Here is a 15,258-nt window from a genome sequence, read left to right as displayed (position 1 = left end):
AACTAATTCTGCAGATGAGACCTACCTTGTGCAAGTGAAGCCAAAGGAAAGATATGCTTCATCATATTTTCTAGTATTTGGCTTGGAAGGAAGTTGGTTTGACGATGCTTCATCTTCTGCTTTGAGTTTTTGTGGGAGCCCCGTCAAAAACCTGTCCATTATGCTAGCAGTGTCCAAGCATTTTTCTTGTTTGTTTTTTAATTCATACAGGGCCTCCCCTGCAATGGCTCTGCGCCTCCCCTAGGGGGCGCGCCCCACACTTTGGGAACTTCTGGCTTAGAGTACTAATCAGGTGGAAGTAGATCATCTTCCACGGCACACCTACGTGTCACGGCACAGTGGTTGGGAAACACTGCTTTAAAGACACAACACATTTTGGGGTCAGCTTGGAAGAAAGAAAGATAATTGCACTGTCACACCCAGGCCAATAGTACAAGGAAATTGGAAACTGTCCCAGATCGAAAACAACACACAACAGATGTGAAACTTAGACATGAGGTCAGAAGTCACATGGGAATCTTCATATATCAGTATCATTTCCTAAGTAATTTTCATTTATTTGACCTTGAAGAAAAAGTCAGACGTCCAAAGTAATGTGCTCTTTTGAACATGTGCTTCCCCGTGTGTATGTTGTCAGTACAAACAATAGCAGCAAGAAATATAGTTTTACGGCTGTATAACATTATTGTCACTCTAGCCTTCAGATCTGAAGGCGGGGTCAGAGGTGAAATGTCACATCAATCAATCAATCAATCTTTATTTATAAAGCACTTTTCATACAAAAAAAAAATGTAGCACAAAGTGCTTTACATAGTTAAAAGCAGCCCACCCCACCCTCCAACTCACTCCCCACACTCTCATTAACATAAATGATGTGAATACACACATATCCCCCCCCCCCCCCCCACACACATACACACACACACACACGCGCACACTTAAAGAGTAAAAATTGGGCTGGGCTCGCATGAGCCAAGTGAGGAAACACTATAACAGGGAGCCGTCTGCACCGGGAGGCGGTCACAGACCGCAGCCTCCAGGCTGGGCACACAGCAGGAGGGAGGCCAAGGAGCCCCCCAGCCAGGCTGAGAGGACCCCCAGAGACCCCGCAGCCACAGTCGATCACAGCCCCGGTGCAGAGAGCGCCCTCTGAGGAAACACTGGAGATATGACACAATAGGATATATACAGGGTAAAATGATAAAATAAATAAGAAACAGGATACAATATAAATATAAATAGAGTAAAAAGATTAAAAAATGAATAAGAATAAAATCAATAAATATTAGGTAAAGCCTAAATTAATAATAGAATAACCGGATAGAATAAATAAGCATAAAATAAATAAACGCTAAGTAAAAGCTAAATTAAAAAGGTGGGTCTTGAGCCTGTTCTTAAAAACATGTACGTTCTCTGCGGCCCTGAGCTCCTCCGGCAGGCTGTTCCACAGATGAGGACCATACCACTGAAAAGCTGCCTCTCCGTGAGTATGTGTCCTGACTTTAGGGACAATTAAAAGGCCAGCACCACAGGACCTCAGGGTCCGCGAGGGTTCGTATGGTAAAAGCAGATCTGAGAGATAAGAAGGCCCAAGACCATTAAGACATTTAAAAACCAATAAAAGAACTTTAAAATCGATCCTGAAACACACGGGGAGCCAGTGCAGCGATTCTAAAACCGGTGTAATGTGGGCCCGCCCTCTGGTCTTCGTCAGCACACGAGCTGCCGAGTTTTGCAAAAGTTGTAAAGTTGAAATATTCTTCTTAGGAAGACCAGAGAGCAGGGCATTACAGTAATCAATGCGACTGGTAATAAAAGCATGCATCAGCATCTCTGTGTTGGCCCGAGAGAGAATAGGGCGGACTCTGGCTATATTTTTTAGATGATAAAATCCAATTTTGGTTACATGTTTATAGGGCTGCTCAATTAATCGAATTTTAATCACGATTACGATCTGGGCTTTCAACGATCATTAAAAATGACTGAGCCGATTATTAGCCCCTCCCTCATTTATCCGCGACACCTTAAAGGCCGTCTGTGAAAATATTGTCGGGCATAAACCGGTCCGTGGCGCAAAAAAGGGTGGAGACCGCTGATTAAGAGGACCCGAGGGAAGCTCGGAAAGCTAAGCAGAAGTTATTTGGAGAGTGACTGCCGTTGGTTGAAAAGAGAGTTTAAAAAAAAACAAACTTCAGTGGTGTTGCACACTATTTTATATTATTTTTTTAAAGTCATTGTTAACCCTTTAAAGCCGGTCAGAGCAGCACGCTCCGTTTTGCGTAACTATTTTTAAATCCCTGTAGAATCTGAACCATGTAAGCTAGCGCAATAATTTGTTTTGCATATGAAACCGGAGGAGTTGTACTTACATCTGATGCCATCAGCTTGTCCTAGGTCACGGTTTCGTTCCACATATAGCTTTGCAAAAATTGCATAAAAAGCGCTTGCAGGAACAAAAACATAATATTCCAGAAACACGCTTTGCCGTTCCAATCAGCTGTTCGTAACACTTCCCACAGTAAAATGATGCACCTGCTGTTTTCTTTGCAAATTTGCATCATAGGATTGTTTTTTGTTTTTCCTGCAGTATATAAAAATTGCTGTATCTCCAAAATAAAACTATGAAGACACTCAAAATAAATTTCCTGTTGTTGTAAACTATTTTTTTGCAACTTTATTGTATTTAAAGTTTTGAGGGATAAACCTCTTAAATTTCTCCAAGTAGAAATATATGTAAACAAAACAAAAGCGATTTTCAATTTTTTTTTGTAGTTTATTGCACTTTTTTGCAATTTATGTAATTACTATGGACTTAATGCATACATATTATTAAAATATGGGCTATAACAGTTGTATTGATGTATAGCAACTTGAAATGCTCCCACAAATGGCACTACAGCATGTAAAAAAAAATATATATATATAAGCTCTGGTGGACTTGGTTCTATGGTAGGTCTTAAAGGGTTAAATAAATATCGTCAAATAATCGTGATCTCAATTTCAGTGAAAATAATCGTGATTATCATTTTTGCCATAATCGAGCAGCCCTACATGTTTAACATGTGGGATAAAACCAAGCTCAGAGTCAAAAATAACACCCAGGTTTTTCACTTGTAGCGAAGGACATAGTGAAAATGCCTGTAATTTAGACAAGAGTTTCTCTCTCTGAGCCTCAGGACCGACGATTAAAACTTCAGTTTTGTCCTGGTTAAGCTGTAAAAAGTTTTCTGCCATCCAAGATCGTATATCTAAGATACAGTTAAAAAGGGTATCCATTGGTCTGGTGTCATCAGGAGACACAGAGATGTACAGCTGCATGTCATCAGCGTAACTGTGAAAGTTCACTCCATGCCTCCTGATGACACTGCCGAGAGGGAGCATATACAAATTAAAAAGTACAGGGCCTAGAACCGACCCTTGAGGCACACCACATGTCATTCTATGGATCTTAGAGGAGCATGTATCCATACTCACCATAAAAGTTCTGTCAGAGAGATAGGAAGTGAACCAGTTGTGTACAGCACCAGAGAGGCCCACCATGTGTTTCAGTCTGTTTAAAAGAATAGCGTGGTCTACTGTATCAAAGGCTGCGCTTAGATCCAGTAGCACCAGGACTGAGAGCTTTTGGGAGTCCCAGTTACATCTAAGATCATTTAAAACCTTTAGGAGAGCAGTCTCTGTGCTGTGGTTCACCCTAAATCCAGACTGGAATATCTCCAGGATCTGTCTATCATTGAGAAAATCAGTAATCTGAGTAAAAACAAGTTTTTCTAAGATTTTACTTAAAAATGGTAAGTTGGATACAGGTCTGTAGTTATTAAAATCATTACAATCCAAATTGCTCTTCTTCAGAAGGGGCCTCACCACCGCCGTTTTAAAGGCAGCAGGGAAGACACCCAACTGAAGAGAGCAATTCATCATGTATAAAAGCTCAGCCTCAAAAAATCCATAACGTGTTTTAAAGAGTGAAGAAGGGATTGGATCTAAAAGACATGTGGTGGGTCTCACTGTGGAGAAAACCTTCTGAAAGTTCTCAGCATTAACCAGGACAAAGCTGTCCAGTGTCTCCTCAGGTACAATCGAGCCCTCAGATGTGTTTACAAACATATCGCGATTAGATAAAATATCAGATCTGATGGCGCTGATTTTTCCCCTGAAGTGGTCTGCAAACTGCTCACAGAGTGAGTCTGTGGGGGTTCTTTTGGAGCTGTTAAAATCAGGGTTAAATAAATGATCTATGGTGGAAAAGAGGACCTTGGGATTATTTTTGTTATTACTGATTATTTTGGCGAAGTATGAATTTCTTGAATTCCTTAATGTATTACGGTATTGTACATTTTAAGTTGCTCGCAAAATATTTGATGGTTGATAGTATTTTTATTTTTCCTCCATCTCCTTTCTGCTGCCCTGCAATTTCTTTTGAGTTTTTTGACTTCTTCGTTTCTCCAGGGTGATACGTGTTTTACGTTAATCTTTTTGGTGGTGAGTGGAGCAACGGAGTCAAGGCTTTTCTTCAGTTTGCTGTTGAAATGATTAAAAATCAGATCGCAGGGTGCAGGTAAAATCACAGGGGGGCATTCGTCTAAAACCCTGGTAAAATTTGCAGCCACTTCAGAGGTTAGATAGCGCCTCCTCACAGTTCGCACCAAGGTCTCCCGCTGAATAAAACCGGTGATGTTAAAAAACACACAGTAGTGGTCAGAGACAGCCAAGTCAACAACAGAGGACACACTGGTGGACAGCCCATGGGTGATGACCAGGTCCAGAGTGTGTCCTCTGTTGTGAGTCGGCTGCGTGACGTGCTGGGTAAAATCCAAACAGTGAAGAATGTTTAAGAATTCTTTTGCTGCAGGGTCAGAAGGATTATCTATGTGCAGGTTAAAATCACCGGTTAAAATGATCATATTATAGTTTGAATGTATGTTTGTTAAAAATTCTGAGAATTCCTTGATAAAAGCAGCGCTGTCTGTCACATGCCATTTTTAATCTTCACTCAGTACTTTTTATGTTTTATATGTTTATAATATGCGCCACACTTGTAAGACTCATACACTCTTACAAAGGATGTGTTTAAAGAATGACACACAAAATGTGTTGGACACATTGAACGTGAATTTGGACACAGCGTGGGTTTTGTTTTAAAACAGCGTGTCAAAATTCACACAATGTGTTGTATCTGAGCCAATGCAGCACATGTGTTAAACACATTTTTAACATATGTGCTTTAACACAACGAACCCTCAGTGTCAGGTTCCTCTGGTTTGTCAGATGATCAACATCATATGCAAAGGCAAAGGAGTGCAGACAGTGAAGTACGGTGGAAAGTTTCTGTCTGTGAGGGCGTGCACCTTGAGGTTTCTGTGGTCCGTGATTAACTTTCATTCTCAGATATGTTCAGTTTGATTTAAGGTTTGCCTCTTTTAAAAATTAAAATGGGCGCTCCTTTGTTTGATGTTTGATATCAGTTTATTTCACAAAGAAACGTGCTTCCTGTTCAATATGTTACCAAAAGGCCAGAAAGATTAGCAGGCTCATTTTTTTGCAGGTGGACTATGAAAGCGAGGAGGAAGACAATGGCGATGACCCAGAGGATAAAGAGGACCAGGGCGTGGAAGAGGCGGAGGAGGAGACAAACGCTGTGGAGGAGCCTCAGGCTAACGGGAGGAGAACAGAGAAGAGGAAGAAGGGAGAAAAACGAGTGGAAGGAGCAGAGTCGCAGAGTGAGATGAGAGTGAACTCTGTGCTGGAGTCAAACGCAGCCATAGAGAGATACAGCTATGACCACAAGCATGAACTCTGGTGTGAGGTGAGTGTGTGCATGTCAGAGTAGTAGATTCTGAAAAATGAACACTGACTTTCTCTTAGAGATGGCTCTCACTTTGTTGCTTCCACACACACACACACACACACACACACACACACACACACACACACACACACACACACACACACACACACACACACACACACACACACACAGGCAAAGATGTTTGGCCCTCAGGAGCAACTGTTTCCTCTACTTCTGGTCATGCTAGTTTCACTCAGTTTGCGTAGAAGAGCAGGAAGTAAATCATAAATTGTACATTTAAGCACATTTCTCACCAAGTTTCCTTCCTAAGTGTAATTACTGTAAGATAACACGTCATTAGCATTCATTATCAGGTGCCATCTTTGAAAAGAGGAAGGCTACAAAGGCTCTTACTGTGGCTGCTGTGAATGCATGAACTGGTAGATTTGTGGGTTGCAGCGTTCATGTCTAAACTGCAGGAGTAACTGATGAGTTTTGCCACAATAAAAACTAAAAACATGTGGACATGTGCAGAGGAGGACAGTGAATGTACTGGATAAAGGACGTTGAAGACCACAGTGAAGAGTGGTGGATGGTAGTCCAGAGGGTTGGTGTGAAACAATGTTCCCTCTAATATTGCATGTGTCTGAGCAAACACACAAACTCCCTGAGCGACCCACTGTGGACCACTGTGAGCAACAGCAGACATGAGCACTGTGGTCACGCCAGCATCGAATCCATCCAAGTTACATGGTTTATTAAAATAATCAAATTACAGCATTTACATTTATGTTAGACTACTTCTAATTAACTGCTTTAGCCCACTTACAATGACAATTTAAAAAATCTTGTTCATGACCTGTGTAGTATGTTAACACTTGGAAGTAAAAATAACTTGAACTCCAATTTTGAAAACTCAACTTTCTTCTTTTTAAAAAAAATAAAGTTCTGACTTGTATTATGAGTCTGTGGTCTGGGAGAGAGTCTGTAACTCTGTCTGCAAAATACAGTAAATAATGACCAATGCTGGGCAATTAATTATATAGTTACTTCTTCAAAAAAGTAACTGAGTTTTGCAAACAAAGTTTTTTGCAGCTGTTTCCCTAAAAATGCAGCGAAGGCGTTTTTTTTAAATACACATTTCAAACTGTTTACAGAACAATCAGCTGTTCTGCATCAAATCTGATGCCACACAAATTATTTGTGCCACTCCAAAAAATAATTTGTGTCCACTATGAGATAAAGGAGAACAACAGCCTGATACCTGATTACAGCAGCAGATGTATCACTGCTGTAACACCTGTAACATTCAGCAGTCGCCTCATTGTTCTGACACACACAACAAAACTGTTTTGAAGGAAGGAAGGTTCAGGGCTGAAGCAATCAGCATCATGGGCTCATCCGGTTAGAATAAGAAAAAGCAGCCATCTAATTCAGAATTATTCTCAGGGTTCTCCTTTTATTCTCAAATAATTAAGGCAAAGAAGGAAGGAAACAAAGACACACATGGACTGCCACAGCTGAAAGAAAACAGGAAAACAGATTTACTCATTCCCTTAAACAATACATAAAAATAAAACCCAAATAGAACCTCACCTCAGCTGCCGCCCCGTGTGGAAGTGAAGAAAGAGTGAGCCAAAAGTGAATGCCTTACTCTGGTTTTACGTGGCCGGTCAACACAATTTAGAAACTGGTATGAAGTCCACACTTTTCCCGTCAATTGTTCTGTCTGTCCTGCTCACATCTCCAACCGTTGTCCACGTTGTCATTAACGTGGCTTCACTCCACATCAGCCACGCCACTTTGCCAGCTAAAACACCGGTGTCGGCACATAAGGACGCTGTCATAGCCTGTCAACGACGTTGATTAGCTGCGTATATACGAATGTGAATCGCATCATTGGCTGGACTATGGGATAAGGTGGCATCGTTCAGTCACTCACTGACTAACACTGCAAAACAGAATTGTTAATGTATTTATTTTAATTTCAATTCAGGTTAGGTTTTTTTTGTGCGCAACACAGATTTTCTGTGCACAGACACCGTGCCAGCAGTGTGCAATTGCGCAATTGGTGTGAAAGACGATCTCCCTCCAGAAGACAACCTGTGCATCGATCCTTGTGGGGTTTTTAGCCTGGGTTTTGTATAATTGAGGACTTTTGGAAATTACGACGTATTGCGATTGCACTGACACGCATGACGCTAAGGTATGCAGCTACAGGAAGTAGATTAACTCTCATCTGTCTCCTTTATAGGTTGACCTGGCATTACCTGTGAGCAAGGTGCACTTTGATCTGACCTCGGTGCTGACATCGCTGGCCCAGAATGCCGTCATCATGGAGACCAAGGGCCTGACGCGCTGCCTGCTCAGCGAAACGACAACAAAGACCGGAGAAAAGGAAACCGTTCTGAACACTGAGGGAATCAACATGCATGAAATCTTCAAGTACAGTGATGTAGGTGGTGAAATTGAAACAATGCCGTGCTTATAAGGGTGGCTTTTTGTTTTTTTGCACATCTGCAAGCCTTTCTAAATTAAGTGAAGGTAAACAGCTGGTCAGAGTTACAAGTTGCTGGGTTACAGATAAGATTCCTCCAGCTACATTTTGATTGGTCCGATCAGAAATACAGAGAGTAACTGTGGCGATATCGCCTCTGTAGTTTGGAAAGGCTTCTGCAGTTTCTTATTGTATTTGTGTTGCTCTGTCTTACCAGACTGCATGTTTTCAGTTGTCCCAACACTGCAGCTCTATTTATTTTCCTCCAGATCTTGGACATCAACAGACTGTACTCCAATGAGGTGCACGCCATGGCGAAGACATATGGAATTGAGGTGGCTCTGAAGGTCATAGAGAAAGAGATCAAAAATGTCTTTGCTGTCTATGGTAAACATGCTCTTATTTAGACTCGTACTCAAAAAACCCCAAACCAGGAGAGCTCTCAGAATCACTCAGATTTCCTCCGTCTCTCTCCAGGTATTGAAGTTGACCCCAGACATCTATCACTGGTAGCAGACTACATGTGCTATGAAGGTGTATATAAGCCACTGAACCGACACGCAATCCGGTCCAACTCCTCTCCTCTGCAGCAGATGACCTTCGAGACCAGCTACAAATTCCTCAAGCAGGCCACCATGCTAGGTAAGGATGACAACATTGATAAAGCATAGAAAGCTGAAGAGAAATCACAGTTTACGAGGGTCGCTACTGGTCTACCAGCGTTAGGCTCTTTGTTTTTTCTATGTACTAAATCGGATTTGATCATTAGTCAGAAGTAAATGTATAGAAATACATTTTCAGCATTGTTGTTAAGTAAAGTATTCTTCTTCTTCCTCTTCCCCCCCCCCCCCCTTTCAGGATCACATGATCAGCTAGTGTCACCCTCAGCCTGCCTGGTGGTGGGGAAAGTAGTCAGAGGTGGAACAGGACTCTTTGAACTGAAGCAGCCTCTGCAGTAGAGACAGAGATGCTGACAGTGGTTAGATATGATGTGATAAGATCACAGCTGATCCGGTCTGCAGGCTCCTTACATCCTCTACAGAATGCATCAGTAAATATGTTTATTTCCTTTTAGCAAAAGCCTTCCAGGCTGCAACGTTTCATTAAAAGAACATAAAAACTGATGGAATAAGTCACTTTGTTTTCATTTCTTAATAAAAGGAATATTGAATTTTGTATTTTTGTTATGTATGTATTTTGTGACAGTATTGGGACTGTTTGAATTGTAAACAACATCAATTTATGTTTTTGGGAACACAACAATAGTCATTCAGCATTATAGACAGGCCTTGAGCAGGTCCAGAGTGTCTTTATTAAGTTCGTTTGGTAAAGGAAAAAAAGATGAATCTGATTACTTACTCTAGCTCAAGCTCAAGCCTCTGAACAGAGGTCAGTCTTTTCAGTGAATTGAGGTCATGAGGTCTAGATTTACAAACATATGTGTGTCATTCTAAAGCTCTCACTGTGTTCAAGGGCCGTACTCTATCAGGATGCTACTGTCAGTCTGTAAAATATCTGTTACTGCAGAGATAATGATTAAGAAGTGCAACAGGTCATCCAAGATGACTAAAGTTGCCATAATCACCAAGTGCTGAGGCACACAGTGAGCAAAAACCGCCGTCACTGCTGACTCCAAACTTTCTAGAGCGTCATGATATGGGTGTCCATGAGTAAGCAGCTCCTGCATGTGTAATGTGTAGGTGGCTGAGTAATTAGTGTGTACTTTAAAGCATAAGCTCACCCAGAAAAACTATAGTTAGTGTGTTGAAAATATTCCGAGGTCACAGTCCACCAGTCCAGTGTGACTTGGGTGCATTGATCCAGTCCTGCACCCAGACAAAATGTATCTACTGTTTCTCTCCTGATTTATTTACACTTTTACATCTCTGGCTTATTTATCCTAAACCTTATTGTGTAACCTGTAAAGTTGGTTCTGTGTATTTATCTCGATTTATAAATCTGCATTACTACTGTTCTAAGAGTAAATCTAACGGATTTTACTGTGCATTTCAGTTTACAACATGTTTTGTGGACAAATTTTGCAAACAGCTACCGTTGCTTGTAGCGCTAACGGGACACTGAAATGTTGGGAGGCTTTTATTACGAAAGAACGGAAATGATGGGAACTTTTACGCAATTTGATTGGTTGGTTGGTCTCCTGCGGTAGGACCGACCAGTGAAGGTGGTGTGATAAAGCTGCAGAATCTCGAGATGTGATAATGTACCCTCGTGCGAAGGATGCGCCGTGACCGCTCGTGGATATCTATGGAAGGGTGAGTCATAACGAAATGAGGCGAAACAGTAGAAGCTGGTTTGAAAGGCGTCAGCAGTTGGGGGTAAAATACAGTTTGGTTCGATATGGACACAATGGTCAGCCTGTAAGCTGACTTGAGCCTTCGTTGCTGGTCAGTGTTTTGCTACATTTTGAAGCTGCCGATATTAACAGTCGGCCGCTGATGCTGTATCTTTCTTTTTTTTTGTCCTATTACAAAAGCTTCGCTGTATTAAAAATATTTGCGTTACTTGTAAATAAGCAGTTGATTATCCATGTGATATTTTCACGCAGTTTAGCGGAATTTAATTATACAGCGTTTGTAAAAACGTTATGGCGCATTTATCCACAATCCTCGGCTCTGCGCAGGACGTTAGCAAAGAAGGAGAAAGCCGAAGCTACGAAAAGCAAAAATGTTTAGCTTTGTTTTATTTTTACTTTTTCAAGGGCTGGTAGGCCGGTTGTTAAGAGACTCGGAGCAATAAAATCATTTACCTTCACAGGCCACATTTACTGTGTCAGACACCCGCCGCCCCGGCCTTTTCTCCGAGCATTTATAAAAGGCTTCTTAATCTGTCCCTGGAGTTCTTACCACTTAACGGCAGCAGGGATGCAGTAAACACTCATACTGATTTAATACGAGGGAGCAATGGGACCGCATTAAGAAAAAAATATTACGAATAATTTTGAGAATAAAGTCGAAATCTCGATGTTAGAGTCTAAATAGTATTTTGAGGGGGGGGAAAGTTAGCTTCTGGCACATAAGCACGAAGTGATAAGTTTAAGAGAGCTGCGCCTATCAGAAGACAACCGCAGGTTACACCCTTTTGTAAATGAAGAGGATGTATCTTGTATCACAAGACTTGGTAAGAGAGTTGATCATGTGCCACTCAGTTACACAAAGCGTTTTGTAGATGTTTGGCAGGAAAAGACAACTGTGATCTGCACATTTGTATTTTTGTTTCTCAGCATAGTATTCCGAGTTTGATGTCCACTTTTCTGGACATTTCGTGCAGTCAGAGATAGATGCACAAAAGAAAAAAGTAGGCTGAGGTTTGGGTGGAATACATTTTCATTCAGGAAGTTGTTGAATAATAATTCAGGGACAGCGATGGGTCTGTGTGATGTGTTGTATTAGACTATACAGGGAGTGCAGAATTATTAGGCAAGTTGTATTTTTGAGGAATAATTTTATTATTGAACAACAACCATGTTCTCAATGAACCCAAAAAACTCATTAATATCAAAGCTGAATGTTTTTGGAAGTAGTTTTTAGTTTGTTTTTAGTTTTAGCTATTTTAGGGGGATATCTGTGTGTGCAGGTGACTATTACTGTGCATAATTATTAGGCAACTTAACAAAAAACAAATATATACCCATTTCAATTATTTATTTTTACCAGTGAAACCAATATAACATCTCCACATTCACAAATATACATTTCTGACATTCAAAAACAAAACAAAAACAAATCTGTGACCAATATAGCCACCTTTCTTTGCAAGGACACTCAAAAGCCTGCCATCCATGGATTCTGTCAGTGTTTTGATCTGTTCACCATCAACATTGCGTGCAGCAGCAACCACAGCCTCCCAGACACTGTTCAGAGAGGTGTACTGTTTTCCCCCCTTGTAAATCTCACATTTGATGATGGACCACAGGTTCTCAATGGGGTTCAGATCAGGTGAACAAGGAGGCCATGTCATTAGTTTTTCTTCTTTTATACCCTTTCTTGCCAGCCACGCTGTGGAGTACTTGGATGCGTGTGATGGAGCATTGTCCTGCATGAAAATCATGTTTTTCTTGAAGGATGCAGACTTCTTCCTGTACCACTGCTTGAAGAAGGTGTCTTCCAGAAACTGGCAGTAGGACTGGGAGTTGAGCTTGACTCCATCCTCAACCCGAAAAGGCCCCACAAGCTCATCTTTGATGATACCAGCCCAAACCAGTACTCCACCTCCACCTCGCTGGCGTCTGAGTCGGACTGGAGCTCTCTGCCCTTTACCAATCCAGCCACGGGCCCATCCATCTGGCCCATCAAGACTCACTCTCATTTCATCAGTCCATAAAACCTTAGAAAAATCTGTCTTGAGATATTTCTTGGCCCAGTCTTGACGTTTCAGCTTGTGTGTCTTGTTCAGTGGTGGTCGTCTTTCAGCCTTTCTTACCATGGCCATGTCTCTGAGTATTGCACACCTTGTGCTCTTGGGCACTCCAGTGATGTTGCAGCTCTGAAATATGGCCAAACTGGTGGCAAGTGGCATCTTGGCAGCTGCACGCTTGACTTTTCTCAGTTCATGGGCAGTTATTTTGCGCCTTGGTTTTTCCGCACGCTTCTTACGACCCTGTTGACTATTTTGAATGAAACTGTAACAGAGTAGCTTTAGTTTAGTTTAGTTTTTTTAAACTTGAGTATGAACTTATACAAAATGCAGAAAGATATTTAAAAAAAAAAAAGTTTTATTGATTATAAAATACGCTATATCGGATTTATATCGGTATCAGCAGATATTGAAATTTATGATATCGGTATACAGCTTGGAGTAAGACAACATGCATGAAGAGGATGATGTGGACAAAATACTCATTTGCCTAATAATTCTGCACTCCCTGTATTATTGAATCCACACAGCCCCGTGATGCCTACTTGTAGATACCGAGGATGCAGTGAAACCGCTCAAACTGATGACTTTATTTTTATAGTTGCTTCTGAGGTCTTGTCTTAAGGGCTCATAGGTGTTGTTCATAGGAAATATTCATTTATTAATACGTATCGCTGTTTCTGTGCCTGTGATGAGGTCCACTATGGGCAGCTGTGGTGGAGAAATGGCAAAATTGAGTCCTTTGGTTAGCTTCTTCTTTTCAGTTTCAGGGAGGTTCCTATTTAATAAGTTCTTCACCCACTTTTCCCGGCAGTCTTCGGTTGTGGTGTCTTCTTGTTCTTATGTGTATGGTCTCGGCATTGACTCAGAATTATAAGGTTTTGTTTTACAATGAGTGGAATCTCCAAAGTTGCCTTTCTTTTCATTTAATGTACCACCATACCATACCACCTTTATTTATAAAGCACTTTAACATAAAACCAGAGTTCACAAAGTGCTGTACATGCTAAAAGCATAATGTGTTAGAAACTTCTTCTTAAATAGGGAAGGCTAGGAGTGTTTTGAGTTAATGCAGTCTGGTTGATCTCACTCTATGGTAGAGATGGCACTATACCACTTTTTATGTCTGATACCGATATCATAAATTTCAATATCTGCTGATACCGATATAGCATATTTTATAATCAATAAAATGTTTTTTTTTTTATATCTTTCTGCATTTTGTATAAGTTCATACTCAAGTTTAAAAAAACTAAACTAAACTAAAGCTACTCTGTTACACCTGCATGCAAAAAATACACTGCACCCAAAATATTTAATAGTTCAGCAAAAGTGATCAGTCTAATAAACTTAAAGCTGCACCATCCTTCCTATTCTGGTATTTTAAAGAGAACTTAGCAGAAATATTAAATAACCTAACTTATAGGGTTGCCAACTCCCAGCAAAAAAGAAAGGGAACCACCCCCCACCTTCCGCCTTATAATGCTTAATTGACCTAATCGACTTTAATTTAATGCATGTTTAAAAAACAAAGTGCACAGAAAGGACAGTTTAAGTTTAAGTGACAGTTTAAGTTAATAACTGTTAATACGTTACAGCTGTGTGGTAAGCCTACGTTCTGTGGAGCACAGTGCACTAAAGAGTTGGAGTTAGAGCACAATGTGACAGGTTACACTAATATAGTGTTTTTAACTGCTTTTGTTTTTGCTTGCTTTTAAGGAACAAATTATCTTACAGTAATTACACTGTCAGCTAGTCTCCATAAAAATGATGTGATCTTTATGAGTCTTTGCTGATAAGATGTTACATAAAATTTCATGGTTGAGTGTGTGTGTGTGCGTGTGTTCTTGTAGATTTATTTTTTGGTCCAAATACGTGCTGCTGACACAGAGTGTGACTGTCAGAGGTAGGGCTGCTCGATTATGGCAAAAATGATAATCACGATTATTTTCACTGAAATTGAGATCTCGATTATTTGACGATATTTATTTAACCCTTTAAGACCTACCATAGAACCAAGTCCGCCAGAGCTTATATTATTTTTTTACATGTTGTAGTAGTAGTGCCATTTGTGGGAGCATTTCAAGTTGCTATACAACTGTTATGGCCCATATTTTAATAATATGTATGCATTAAGTCCATAGTAACTACATTAATTGCAAAAAAGTGCAATAAACTACAAAAAAATTGAAAATAGTTTTTGTTTTGTTTTTTACATATATTTCTACTTGGAGAAATTTAAGAGGTTTATCCCTCAAAACTTTAAATACAAAAAAGTTGCAAAAAATAGTTTACAACAACAGGAAATTTATTTTGAGTGTCTTCATAGTTTTATTTTGGAGATACACCAATTTTTATATACACTGCAGAAAAAACGAAAAAACAATCCTATGATGCAAATTTGCAAAGAAAACAGCATGTGCATCAAAATAAACTATTTCCAGCAGTGCAATTTGAGTTCTAAGCATCACAGAAACTATTCAGAAAAGTCAAACATGACCAGTATAGGTTTTTAAGGCCTACAAGTAAAAAACTACATTTCCGCAAAAATGACGTCACTTCCGGTTTCGGCCAGGAAATGGCGGACATGCGATAGTTC

At 40.4% G+C, this 15,258-nt stretch overlaps 2 protein-coding genes across 4 annotated transcripts in view; both read left to right on the top strand.

The window, feature by feature from the left end:
* Nucleotides 1–9,461, top strand: part of polr1a (RNA polymerase I subunit A) — a 28,207-nt gene extending 18,746 nt beyond the window's left edge. Inside the window, exons 30-34 of the mRNA XM_080901182.1 lie at nt 5,546–5,806; nt 8,043–8,243; nt 8,555–8,672; nt 8,763–8,927; nt 9,144–9,461. Coding sequence (XP_080757308.1) covers nt 5,546–5,806; nt 8,043–8,243; nt 8,555–8,672; nt 8,763–8,927; nt 9,144–9,244 — 846 coding nt within the window. The 3' untranslated portion in view covers nt 9,245–9,461. The remainder of the gene's footprint in view (nt 1–5,545; nt 5,807–8,042; nt 8,244–8,554; nt 8,673–8,762; nt 8,928–9,143) is intronic.
* Nucleotides 9,462–10,437: 976 nt separating this feature from the next.
* The window catches only part of st3gal5 (ST3 beta-galactoside alpha-2,3-sialyltransferase 5), a 34,325-nt gene continuing 29,504 nt past the window's right edge, over nt 10,438–15,258 (top strand). For all 3 annotated transcript variants that reach the window (XM_080900648.1, XM_080900647.1, XM_080900646.1), the window contains exon 1: nt 10,438–10,558. The gene's annotated coding sequence lies outside the window, so the exon portion shown is untranslated. The remainder of the gene's footprint in view (nt 10,559–15,258) is intronic.

Source organism: Rhamphochromis sp. 'chilingali' (genome assembly GCF_963969265.1).
Source record: "Rhamphochromis sp. 'chilingali' genome assembly, chromosome: 13".
In the NCBI taxonomy this organism is placed as follows: Eukaryota; Metazoa; Chordata; class Actinopteri; order Cichliformes; family Cichlidae; genus Rhamphochromis; species Rhamphochromis sp. 'chilingali'.
Note: the sequence above shows the minus strand (reverse complement) of the source record. Positions and strands in the feature narration are given on the sequence as shown.